Source organism: Nematostella vectensis, chromosome 11 (assembly GCF_932526225.1).
Source record: "Nematostella vectensis chromosome 11, jaNemVect1.1, whole genome shotgun sequence".
Taxonomy (NCBI): Eukaryota; Metazoa; Cnidaria; class Anthozoa; order Actiniaria; family Edwardsiidae; genus Nematostella; species Nematostella vectensis.
Genome location: NC_064044.1, coordinates 10,211,250 through 10,225,014, shown reverse-complemented (window position 1 = coordinate 10,225,014; position 13,765 = coordinate 10,211,250). Strand labels below are relative to the sequence as shown.

General features: G+C 39.4%; 1 protein-coding gene across 3 annotated transcripts in view; it reads right to left on the bottom strand.

Moving 5' to 3' along the window:
• LOC5510174 (sushi, von Willebrand factor type A, EGF and pentraxin domain-containing protein 1) overlaps window positions 1-11,223 on the bottom strand; it is a 30,834-nt gene extending 19,611 nt beyond the window's left edge. The window contains exons 1-3 of one of the 3 annotated variants that reach the window (XM_048734140.1): window positions 9,685-11,223; window positions 3,006-3,253; window positions 1,354-1,453 (exon numbers count right to left, since the gene is read on the bottom strand). In XM_048734140.1, coding sequence (XP_048590097.1) covers window positions 1,354-1,453; window positions 3,006-3,253; window positions 9,685-9,817 — 481 coding nt within the window. In that variant the 5' untranslated portion in view covers window positions 9,818-11,223. The remainder of the gene's footprint in view (window positions 1-1,353; window positions 1,454-3,005; window positions 3,254-9,684) is intronic. The other 2 variants (XM_048734139.1, XM_048734141.1) reach the window with 2 other exon arrangements.
• Between the last annotated feature and the right edge of the window lie 2,542 nt (window positions 11,224-13,765).

Sequence of the window (13,765 nt, the reverse complement as noted above, 5' to 3'; positions counted from 1 at the left end):
TTCAATAAGGAGTTTTTTTGTTTTTAAGTTACGGTCCGAAATACGCAAAATCATACTGTTGTCTTCGGCAAGGTCGAGGTTAACACAATACGTCTTATTTCCATCAACACATGTCAATCTTCATTTTTTCCATATCGTATTACATTGAAGAGTTATTTTATTTCCAATTTGCCGCATGCAAATTTCGGTTATTTCCGGCATTTTGGCGAGAATAACTTTTGATTAAAAAACAATATAAAAAAAATGAGAACACCTTTTGAAGCAAGGCTATTGTTCTACATGTCTGCCAAATTATACGAAAATCGGACAAATTCTAGGGTACCAACATTTTAAAAGTTTGTTGCTTCTTAGCGCATTTCGTTTCGCTGTAATGCGCCTTCAAAGTTTTCGGGAGGGCTAAAGGATTACTGCACTTCACACCTAATAGGAACTGGCGTCAGCCAATCAAGACAGTAGTGTCAATCATAAAAAAAGAACAGACCCACAACAGGACAGACCTCACGCGGTCAGGTAAGTAGATCACAAACTTTTACGGAAAGAACAGGGGCAAAGCAAAAAGGAAAACTCGTGCGAGAAGAAATGAAGGCGATCCCGAGACATACGTCGCTGGGTATCATTGGAATTCTTCCGAAGCACCGCTTGTAGCGCGGCGCGCTAAAAGAATTAAACGATTTTAACACCAAAGGCGAAGATGTGTTTTCTTGTTCTCAAGATCTAAGACCTGATCATTAGGGCCTGACACAAATTCTATGCTTTACGTAACCAGAACAGAGTGCTTGCTGCTTGTGTCCCCCCCCCCCCCAAAAAAAAAAATCGTTTCCTTTTTATTCCTGCAATGCTAAGAAATGCACTAAAATTTGCTAAAATATATGCCGTGACACAAAAATGCTTGATTTCTCGCCACCAACTATCACGATCAAACTCTTTTTGCTGCTTATTACGAAAGAAATTACAATGGAAACAACCTATTCTCTCTGGTGGCCCTCTCGGCAGCTAGGCATACAAAGAGAAAAGCTTTGAATTGACAGATGCTATAAAATGCTTGCGACAATTTTTCGGTCCCCTCCCCAGAAAGTAATATTCGTACGATATTCGTACAGGATTTTCTCCTCGCTAGGAAAGTTTGTCTCTTTAAAACGACACTATTTTTTTGTTTCTTTTTTTGTTCTCGTTTTCGTCCTCCAATGAAGGTTCATGAGAGAAAGAGGGACCTCCTGCTAACGTAAATTAGGTTTTTTACATTTTTTAAAAAGAGAAAAAAAAAAGATTGACCTGCCCTGGGTCTCTTGCTAGCAAGACGAAGCCCGTATTACTGAGCTACCGCGGCCAATGTCTAAATTGAAGAGTACTTACAGCACGATAAGCCATCAGGGCAGTCGCAGGTGTAACCTCCATTCTTAAAGTCCGCTTTGCACACAGAGGGAGGAGGGCATGACCCCACTACACACGCATTCTAGGATGCAATTTTAAGAAAAATCACTTATTACACTTTTTGTGTCACTTGAATTTCGCAATTTTCGAAAATTTGGGAAAATTGGGATTTAAGTGAGTACTTGATTACACTTTGTCAATGTTTATGATGGGTTGAAAAATTATAGCATTCCTCTTTGCTATACAATTTTTTTCAATCCCCCTTTATTTGCTTGATTTCTATTGTCCCAAAAATTACAAGATCTCTCGATGATTATTTTAGAAAATTGTCAAATTACCAATATATAGGGTCGTGAAATATCTGCATTTCAAATCGGCTGAAATGAGGTAAGCTGAGGTAGAATAAGATGGGTAAGATGATGTTAGGTGAGATAACAAAAATATGTAAGGTGAGGAAAAACACGTGTTGTTAAAGTTATGTGAAGTGAGTCTGGGTGTTATGGGGAGAGGCTAGGTGTTATGGGGTGAGGCGAGGTGGGGTGAGGTAAAGACTAAGGCAAGGCGACGGATGAGGTATAGTTCGGTGGGGTGAGGTGATGTAAGGTGGGGTGAGGTGATGCAAGGTGGGGTGAGGTGAGGTAAGGTGAGGTGAGGTGGTGTGAGGTGAGGTGAGGTGAGGTGAGGTGAGGTGAGGTGAGGTAAGGTGAGGTGGGGTGGGGTGGGGTGGGGTGGAGTGAGGTGGGGTGAGGTGAGGTGAGGTGAGGTGAGGTGAGGTGAGGTAAGGTAAGGTGGTGTGAGGTGGGGTGGGGTGGGGTGGGGTGAGGTGGGATGGGATGGGGTGATGTGAGGTGGGGTTGAGTGAGGTGGAGTGAGGTGGGGTGGGGTGGGGTGGGGTGGGGTGGGGTGGGGTGAGGTGAGGTGAGGTGAAGTGAGGTGAGGTGAGGTGGTGTGAGGTGTGGTGAGGTGAGATGGGGTGGGGTGGTATGAGGTGAGATGAGGTGAGGCGAGGCAAGGTGACGTAATGTGAGCTGAGGTGGGACAGGGTGGGGTGCGGTGGGGTGAGGTGTTGTGGGGTGAGGTGAGGTTGGGTGAAGCGAGGTGAGGTAAGGTTAGGTGTGGTGGGGTGAGGTAAGGTTAGGTGGGAAGGGGTGGGGTGGGGTGGAGTGAGGTGGGGTAAGGTAAGGTAAGGTAAGGTAAGGTGAGGTGAGGTGAGGTGAGATGAGGTGGGGTGAGGTGGGGTGAGGCGAGGTGAGGTGAGGTTAGGTGGGAAGGGGTGGGGTGGGGTGGGGTGGAGTGAGGTGGGGTAAGGTAAGGTAAGGTAAGGTGAGGTTAGGTGAGATGAGGTGGGGTGAGGTGGGGTGAGGCGATGTGAGGTGTTGTGGGGTGAGGTGAGGTGGGGTGAGGTTGGTCGAGTTGAGGTGAGTCAAGGTGAGGTGAGGTGTTGTGGGGTGAGGTGGGGTGTTGTGATTTGATGTGTTGTGGGGTGAGGTGTTGTGGGGTGAGGTGTTGTGGGGTGGGGTGAGGTGGGGTGAGAGGCAAGACGAGTCAATGTTAGTGGGGGTTAGACAGGTGAAGTGAAGATCAGTTTCACTGAAATATGTCAAAGAAAGAAGTCAAGGTATGGCAATTATTACCTTTGTTCCAATGTAAATATTGTCCACATGTTCCTTGAAATCAATTGGATGCTGAAATCGAGTAGATGTGCTGGTCTGACAGAGCTTGGTCTTATTGTTATAGTTGATTGATTGACATGTGTCACTCAAGAAACAGTTGACACTGCATTGGCCCACAGACACATTTGTAAAGTTGGCCTCGGAGTGGTATTTCAGGTACATGTCGTACACTACATCATCCATTGGTAGTTTCTTACAGCCATCTCCAGCTAGAAAGGATACAAGCGGAGTTTTATCAGATGCCAATCACAAAGAGGTGGTATAATGCCATATCAAAATAAAACAAATAATGTAGTATTAAAATAGAAAATAATAATAAAGATAATAATAATAATAATAATAATAATAATAATAATAATAATAATAATAATAATAATAATTATAATAATAATAATAATAATAATAATAATAATAATAATAATAATAATAATAATAATAATAATAATAATAATAATAATAATAATAATAATAATTATAATAATAATAATAATAATAATAATAATAATAATAATAATAATAATAATAATTATAATAATAATAATAATAATAATAATAATAATAATAATAATAATAATAATAATAATAATAATAATAATAATTATAATAATAATAATAATAATAATAATAATAATAATAATAATAATAATAATAATAATAATAATAATAATAATAATAATAATAATAATAATTATAATAATAATAATAATAATAATAATAATAATAATAATAATAATAATAATAATAATAATAATAATAAGAATAAGAATAAGAATAAGAATAAGAATAAGAATAAGAATAAGAATAAGAATAAGAATAATATATGATAACTTTATTGTAACTTACTTAAACAACTCAATTTACAATTTTAGAATTACTAAATATTTCTTTTATAAATGATTTTTCTTGATTCATTAGAATTTGATTATTTACAAAATTGAGCTATACTATTAAAAATCGTGATTAAAAAAATACAAAAATACATTTAAAAAATATTTGCTCTCTGTTTCTGAATTTCAAAGTCATTGCCATATATATTTACATGTGCTCGCCTCGGGCTCCTTGAACCACGTAGACACAGAAGGGCAGATCTTAAAATGGCGAACGAAACTTTTGCACGGATCCAGGACACGGTTGTTGAGTATAATTCCCCCTTCTTCTCGGCAATGAGCTCCGCTAGCCTGGAGTGAAACTGTTGGCATTCGCTTGCCATTCCCCCTGTCGAGCCAAACACTAATGGTGTGAAAGTGGCCTGCTCTACTTCTAACACTCTAGTAGCGTACTGACGCTTCTTTTCTGTTTCATGTTGCCTAAATATCTGGTCGATGTTCATGTCTCTATAGGATTCAGCATTAGCATGGCAAACTCGTACATCAAAAAATCCCTGCCTCTGCCTCTCCCAGAAACCTCTTGCTACAATGTCCAGTCGTGGTCTCGAGCGGTGTTAGCTCCCCTGTTTAGCTCTTCTCCCGTGATGTCCTGTAGAACAGGCTCCGTTTGCACATCTTTACACACCAGACTCAGCAATTCCGCCTCCAAATCCCTCAGCTCGTTATGGCGTTGGATTACAAACCCGCCTCTCTTGCAAATCATTGCGTGATCTGCGTCGAATGTGTCCCCGCAAACGCAGATAGATGGTGTCTCGGGGATCTCCCAGTCGTATCTCAATCCTAGAGCGTCTCTGAATTCTCGTTTGTTGAGATCAAAGCTCATCTCTCTTAATGGCAGAACGGTAAGCCAGCTTGAAGCCCCTTTCTGAGTAGCAAGGTCCACTGCTCTTAGCATATTAACAGGTAAAGAGCTTTTCACCTCCGCGCATCTAGACTTCAGGTACTCGTTCTTCTCTCTGCGCGCCTCTTGCTGTGCTTCTTGTACGGCATCGTCACACGGCAGCTTATGCGTTTGCTGTTTTATCTGTTCTGCAAGCGGACCACAGACCCATGTTGAAGCTGTAAATTCGAGAGAAGCCTCATCAGCGAGATTTGTTATACCCAGGCCTCCAAACCTCACTGGCAAGGCGAGGAGATCACGTTCTGCCTGAGTACACGTGCGCCCTGTTAGAGAGGGTATCAAGGTGTCTGATATGGCACGTTCTAGAGGCAACAATAGATCCTCTATATCCGGCAGAGTTCTCAAAAAATACGTCCAACGGTGCTTCAAGCCAAACGTATACGATGCGTACGAGGCTTGAGGTTGCGAAACTGCAAATTCAGCGAGTTTTGTCACCTGCCCCACCCACTCATCAACTTTGCTATCCACGTACTGTTCAAGATGGGGCCTGGAACCGAGCGCCGCTCCAAGATGCTTGCGACCTTCCGTAGTGATATTGATTCCAGTTCCTTCAAAGATTTTCCTTGCAGATTCCTCTTTCTCAGGCTTAGTTACGAGCTAACACAGCATTAGGAAAATATCCTAAATCCGGTCCCGAACTTTGAAGGGTATCCCACCACTGCCTGACGTCATCCAGTGACCCACATTCTGTCGCATCATCTCAAGCCTCGCCGCTTGATCCCTTAAGTTCTGGTTTTTGATAGCAAGATGTGCGTAGCCTTTTGCTTCCCATAACTCGGCCATTACTTCAATGTATCCTTTTCTCCTTCCATTTCTTTTTTTTGGAGCATTATCCGATGCAACGAAATCCAAAGCATTCCACTTACATTCATTTGGTCTGTCCATTTGAGCTTTTTGGTCCCTCTTGATATTTTTGCTTGGAGCTAGAGCTCATGCGTCCACCAATAATAATAATAATAATAATAATAATAATAATAATAATAATAATAATAATAATAATAATAATAATAATAATAATAATAATAATAATAATAATAATAATAATAATAATAATAATAATAATAATAATAATAATAATAATAATAATAATAATAATAATAATAATAATAATAATAATAATAATAATAATAATAATAATAATAATAATAATAATAATAATAATAATAATAATAATAATAATAATAATAATAATAATAATAATAATAATAATAATAATAATAATAATAATAATAATAATAATAATAATAATAATAATAATATGATGATGATGATGATGACGATATTTTTTACGATGATAATGTAGATATGATATATAGGGATTATTTTGCCGGGTAGGAGGTCCGTATCGTGAAAATTTTCAAGACCTCGATCACGGTATTTCACGATACGGACCGCTCTAATCCGGTAATTTTTTTTCAGCGCCAGCAAAAAAATATCGATTCTCGGACCTAGGGCAGATATAGGAATCTCCGGACCGCTCTATTAGCCAATCAGAATGCAGGATTCGATACCGTGACCTCTAAAAAAAAAAGATATAATAACAAGAGTTTGTCAAAAAATAAATCTGCATGCTTTCCAGCCTCTATCCTTTCATTCACTTTCATTCACTTTCATTCAAACTTTCTTCTCCGCGTGCTTGAACCCCTCAAGCACAGAAGCGAACTCCGCAAAATTGCAAAACATTCTTTCGCCCGTATCTATACTGCAGTTGTGGCGTAGTTCTCCTGTTTTTTTTTGTTTGTTTGTTTTTTTGTTTTTTTGCGGATATCAGCTCAGCTAAATTTGAGTTGTACTCAAGGCTCTCATCGCCTTCCTGCCCCTCTCCCCCCCCCCCCCCCCCCCCCCCCCCCGTTGTTGTAAACACAAGCGGAGTAATAAATGTCCCTAGCTCGAGTTATGCGCGTGTACTTCCTCCAATTCTCGTGTATTCGGTAGATTTGGTTAAGGCTCAGGTTTCTGACGCAGTCGCGAGAACATTCGGGTGACACACCCTAATATCGAAAAATGCAGCCCACTGCCGCTCCCAAAATTGCGACATCTTGTTTCCATAAGTCTTCTAAAGCAGCTTTACTACAACCTAATCTATCCCTACATTTCATATGGAATCATGAGCTGGGGAACCGCATGCCAAACTCGTCTCTCGACCATCAAAAGAAAACAAAATAAATGCATAAAAACAATGTTATTTGCCACAAGAGATGAGAGTGCCTCTCAACTTTACAAACTACTAGACATTCACAATGTGGATAATATATTCAAAATCAAAGTTTCCTCTCTGGTGCATAAATTAAAAGACCCAATGAACAATACCCCACAAGCCCTGTCAAATTTAGTTTTACCTTTACATGGTCATGAAATACATGGTCATAACACAAGATTTGCATCCAAGGGCAACTTATGCAGACCAGCTTCTAGAACTAATATTGGGCAGTCGAGATTTGCTGCCATATCTTCAAAAATATGGGAAGAAATGCCATTGCCTATAAAAAAAAACTTCCCTATAGGTCCTTCCTTAGACAAATAAAGCATTTTTACCTTGGCAGCCAGGGGTAGCTTGGGATGAGTTGATCCGAACATAGTACTCGCATCTATTTATTTATTTAATTTTCATTCCTATTATTATTATATATCTTTTTTTTGTCCAGTGCAGGTTAGCTAGTTATTTCTTAGTGTAGCGACACATGTATAGAAAAATATACAAAAAAATGTAAAAATTATAAAAATACTGTAAAATGAACTTTCCCGAATTCTCATGGTACTAATAACAGTGGTAGTGACCAACACGAAAGCTCTTCGCTCCTTTGGTCACTACGCACACTAATCTCATTACAAAATTTCATTTTACTAATATTTTTCTAATCTGCCAAGTCCGCTTTGTAAAGCATTAACTCAAATTCAAATAGTGCAAAAATAAATGATTGATTGATTGATTGATTGAAAGGCCGCGACAGATTGGATCTCCTGTTGTGCTCCTCCCCCGTAATAGGCCATTCCAGCTATTAGCATAAACGCGCACTCACCATGGAAACCTACCTCAACTACCAGCATGCAGCGCGCTTTGTTTGATGCAAGCTTAAAAAAACCGCGCGCTGCATTCTGGTAGTTGAGGTAGGTTTCTATGGCTATGCGCGCGCAAACGCGCGGAATATTTGTTGCAGTAATGGTTCAACCTGGACATCGTAACACGACATGTCGAGATAAACGTCTCGAAGCTTGAAGATCAAGAAACGCGTTGTGTCGATTAATGGGTCAGGCCTCCACAATGGCCAATCATTGCATGATCTACAATAGATTTGCTACCGCAGACACAAACTGCGCGGTTGTCTGGTATTGGCCAATCATATCGAAGCTTCAAACCATCTCGAAATCCATGTCTCTCAATGGGAGGCACCCTGTTCACGTGCAAGCTCTACGGCTCTCTCGGGGGTTTTCTGGTAGAGCGGTCTTCAGCGCCTCTAATCCTTCCTTCTTTCTTTCGTCCTTTCCTTGCGGACAATATGCGCCAGGCGTTGCACCTCGCTTTCTTCAGGGCCCTTATGTGACTGTTCTTCGATCTTACATATAAAAGGGGTGTAATGACGAGTTTCTTCACGCTGGAGTGCAGACTGTTTTGCGGTAGTTTCGAACTAATTTTTTTTTGCGAATAGCAGCGCGGAGAAACTCGATACTTTGTATATGTCCCTGAAATGAATTTTAGCTGAATCTCGACCCGCACTCAGCCCAGGAGACTCTCCGCATTTCAACGACTAGGAACTCTATTTCCAGCCGTTGCTAGGCCTGATCTGCTTGCGGGATCATAAAAATAGGCTGGAAATCGAGCCTAACAGGTACCGAGAACCTTGACAATCGGGTGCGAGACGCGGCCGCCAAAAAAAGCGGTATTTTCAAAGAAAAACCGCCATAGTTGTCATAGAATTGACGCGCTTTGGTAAAAATTGACGGTATATCACTAAAACGTTTGTCAAAAACAATTTTGTGAACATTTCTGAGCTTCATAACTTAGATTAGACTTACGGCTGGGCCGTTGTTTTAAATTTCAGTGTATAAACATATGGTACTACTTGAATAATTAGAAAGAAGATTGCACACATCATCAAATAACGATATTTATGGCCGTTATCATGAACACAATGATATGATTCTGCATTTTAGAATGCATCATACTAACAAAACTATATTTTTCTGCTATCTCTCCTATCTTAGCATGTTCACCAAACTTGGTAAAATCTTAGGCTGAACGTTCTTATAAAATGGTTACTTTGAAAAAGGGGTATTCAGGAAATAATGGCGCAGTATGTATTTCGATAAATACACTTTATCGAAAGAAAATATCAAGAGTAAAATATACTGAAATACCGATGTTTGAATGTTAGTTTAAATGTTACGATAAAGTGCTAATATGTAACAGTAAATTTGTAAGGGATATTTTTTAAGCCTTCAGATATTTTGGCATGTTTGGGAAAGTGGTTTAATTACGAAGTTGCGATTTTTGTAACAACCAAATCTTGGTTTCAATGCTAAAATCCTCTGCATACTTCTTCGAAGAATATTTTGATGAGCCTTTATTCTAGGCGAGTCATTCATGGAGTCATTTGTCTTTCAGCTGCCATTTGTATCACGACTGTAATGAAATTTCTTACAACTTTAATCGATTCGAAAATGGAAAAAAAAGATTTCAAACAAGTTTAATCAGCTTATCATTCTACCTTCTCCCATTTCTAGTAAACCAATTTCTACAAACGTTTAGGACTTTAAAGTCGTTTCAACATAATCGTCGGCTTGTATCCTTATTCTCAGCGTTTAAAGTCCCATTAAGTAAAAAAGATATAAGGATCAGGTTTTAAAAACTCACCAGCAGACTTAACTTCGCCAATAAAGGCAAGTCCAATACCCAGTACCAGAAGACATTTGAGAGAGAGCTCGCGAAAATGCTCAGCCACCTGCATGGGTAAAAATTTGAGAAAGAGGTCTTTCGGATAAGTCATCCTGTCTGCAGAAGTTGGTCTGCTGTTCAGGAGAACTTCTGAAATTTGGGAACTCTTCTGTCGCCGATTCTCTACATGGCCTTTAAAACCGCGTAGTCGCAGTCTGCACTCTTTTTAATAATGTAAGGTTTCAGGGCCTATTTACAAGCCAGTATTGTTTACTCAAGGCATACGTCGTGGTGACAACCCCATTTGGGTTATCACTTTGTTACGCAGATCAGGCTTAGAAAGCTTAAGATAACACGGGGCAGTCGTCATAGACATGGTTAATAAATGAGGACAATGGCACGGTGTGAATGGGTAGACTTCAATTGAAGCAATTTATTGAGGGCATGCATTATGTGTAATATGTATAATGATATCGCGAAGTCATGCTGGCTTTAATTAAAACTCACATCACTTTTTAAAATAAGGTAATTTCTAGACATTGGCTATCAGTTAGCTTGTTATCCATACTGGGATTGACATTGTATTTTCAATGACCGATTCAGATTGGCAAGGCTTATTTTCACATATTATCAAAAATACCACCTGCACCTAGCTTTCTTAACAGTAGCTATGCTTTTGTTATTGCATGATTGACAAGATTTCCATTGTTTTCTGTAGGGCTGTAGGGCATATGGCACTTTCCAAAATCAATTAGCCCGAGTATCAGGCGATTTTATATTTCAAAAGTCGGAGAGTGGTGTTAATTTTAGGGTAGTAATTTTAGTAACGAACCCCCGGTGAGTTAACTTGATGTTATGATGTAAAATGGTTTGAATGCTTTTAAAAAAACTGGAGGAAAACGCAAAGATAGTTCACGGCGCGAGAGGATATTCACATCACATATTTACAAAACAGGGTTTTTCGTCTACATAGACAAACCTCTGCTTGAACACAAATTCCACTGATAACATCACTCAATATATTATTTTTATTATTATTATTATTATTATTATTATTATTATTATTATTATTATTATTATTATTATTATTATTATTATTATTATTATTATTATTATTATTATTATTATTATTATTACTACTCGACTATTAATGATATCCGTAGTATTAAGGCAGCTTCTATGGCATCCATATTTCCAGCGCTTTTGTAGATCTTAGCATCGAAAAATGATACCGATGAGAAACAACTGAACCAACACACGCAATGACCGGCCTGGGCAAGACATTTTTACATGGCGATAAGGGCCAAGGATTGTTCCGACAAGATCGAAATCCGGAAGAAACTGTTCGGCTTGCGAAAACGTATTTGTCAATTCGGCCATTTACGGTGGCCCATAAGAGACATAGCTCTATAACTTATAATTTTTCATCGAGTGTTACTAACTCTAGATAGAGTGCTACTAACTCTCGATAGAGTGCTGCTAACTCTCGATAGAGTGTTACTAACTCTCGATAGAGTGCTACTAACTCTCGATAGAGTGCTACTATCTCTCGATAGAGTGCTACTAACTCTCGATAGAGTGCTACTAATTCTCGATAGAGCGCTACTAACTCTCGATAGAGTGCTACTAATTCTCGATAGAGTGCTACTAATTCTCGATAGAGTGCTACTAACTCTCGATAGAGTGTTGCTAACTCTCGATAGAGTGTTACTAACTCTCGATAGAGTGCTACTAACTCTCGATAGAGTGCTACTAACTCTAGATAGAGTGCTACTAACTCTAGATAGAGTGTTACTAACTCTCGATAGAGTGCTACTAACTCTCGATAGAGTGCTACTAACTCTCGATAGAGTGCTACTAACTCTCGATAGAGTGTTACTAACTCTCGATAGAGTGTTACTAACTCTCGATAGAGTGCTACTAACTCTCGATAGAGTGCTACTAACTCTAGATAGAGTGTTACTAACTCTCGATAGAGTGCTACTAACTCTCGATAGAGTGCTACTAACTCTCGATAGAGTGCTACTTACTCTCGATAGAGTGTTACTAACTCTCGATAGAGTGTTACTAACTCTCGATAGAGTGCTACTAACTCTCGATAGAGTGCTACTAACTCTCGATAGAGTGCTACTAACTCTCGATAGAGTGCTACTAACTCTCGATAGAGTGCTACTAACTCTCGATAGAGTGCTACTAACTCTCGATAGAGTGTTACTAACTCTCGATAGAGTGTTACTAACTCTCGATAGAGTGCTACTATCTCTCGATAGAGTGCTACTAACTCTCGATAGAGTGCTACTAATTCTCGATAGAGTGCTACTAACTCTCGATAGAGTGTTACTAACTCTCGATAGAGTGCTACTAACTCTCGATAGAGTGTTACTAACTCTCGATAGAGTGTTACTAACTCTCGATATAGTGTTACTAACTCTCGATAGAGTGTTACTAACTCTCGATAGAGTGCTACTAACTCTCGATAGAGTGCTACTATCTCTCGATAGAGTGCTACTAACTCTCGATAGAGTGCTACTAATTCTCGATAGAGTGCTACTAACTCTAGATAGAGTGTTACTAACTCTCGATAGAGTGCTACTAACTCTCGATAGAGTGCTACTAACTCTCGATAGAGTGCTACTAACTCTCGATAGAGTTCTGCTAACTCTCGATAGAGTGTTACTAACTCTCGATAGAGTGCTACTAACTCTCGATAGAGTGCTACTAACTCTCGATAGAGTGTTACTAACTCTCGATAGAGTGCTACTAACTCTCGATAGAGTGTTACTAACTCTCGATAGAGTGCTACTAACTCTCGATAGAGTGCTGCTAACTCTCGATAGAGTGTTACGAACTCTCGATCGAGTGCTACTAACTCTCGATAGAGTGTTACTAACTCTCGATAGAGTGCTACTAACTCTCGATAGAGTGCTACTAACTCTCGATAGAGTGCTACTAACTCTCGATAGAGTGCTACGAACTCTCGATCGAGTGCTACTAACTCTCGATAGAGTGTTACTAACTCTCGATAGAGTGTTACTAACTCTCGATAGAGTGCTACTAACTCTCGATAGAGTGCTACTAACTCTCGATAGAGTGCTACTAACTCTCGATAGAGTGCTACTAACTCTCGATAGAGTGCTACTAACTCTCGATAGAGTGCTACTATCTCTCGATAGAGTGCTACTAACTCTCGATAGAGTGTTACTAACTCTCGATAGAGTGCTACTAACTCTCGATAGAGTGTTACTAACTCTCGATAGAGTGCTACTAACTCTCGATAGAGTTCTGCTAACTCTCGATAGAGTGCTACTAACTCTCGATAGAGTGCTACTAACTCTCGATAGAGTGCTACTAACTCTCGATAGAGTTCTGCTAACTCTCGATAGAGTGTTACTAACTCTCGATAGAGTGCTACTAACTCTCCATAGAGTGCTACTAACTCTCGATAGAGTGCTACTAACTCTCGATAGAGTGCTACTAACTCTCGATAGAGTGCTACTAACTCTCGATAGAGTGCTACTAACTCTCGATAGAGTGCTACTATCTCTCGATAGAGTGTTACTAACTCTCGATAGAGTGCTACTAACTCTCGATATAGTGTTACTAACTCTCGATAGAGTGTTACTAACTCTCGATAGAGTTCTACTAACTCTTGATAGAGTGCTACTAACTCTCGATAGAGTGCTACTAACTCTCGATAGAGTGCTACTAACTCTCGATAGAGTGCTACTAACTCTCGATAGAGTGTTACTTACTCTCGATAGAGTGCTACTAACTCTAGATAGAGTGTTACTAACTCTCGATAGAGTGTTACTAACTCTCGATAGAGTGCTGCTAACTCTCGATAGAGTGCTACTAACTCTCGATAGAGTGCTACTAACTCTCGATAGAGTGCTACTAACTCTCGATAGAGTGTTACTAACTCTCGATAGAGTGCTGCTAACTCTCGATAGAGTGTTACTAACTCTCGATAGAGTGCTACTAACTCTCGATAGAGTGTTACTAACTCTCGATAGAGTGCTACTAACTCTCGATAGAGTGCTACTAACTCTCGATAGAATGC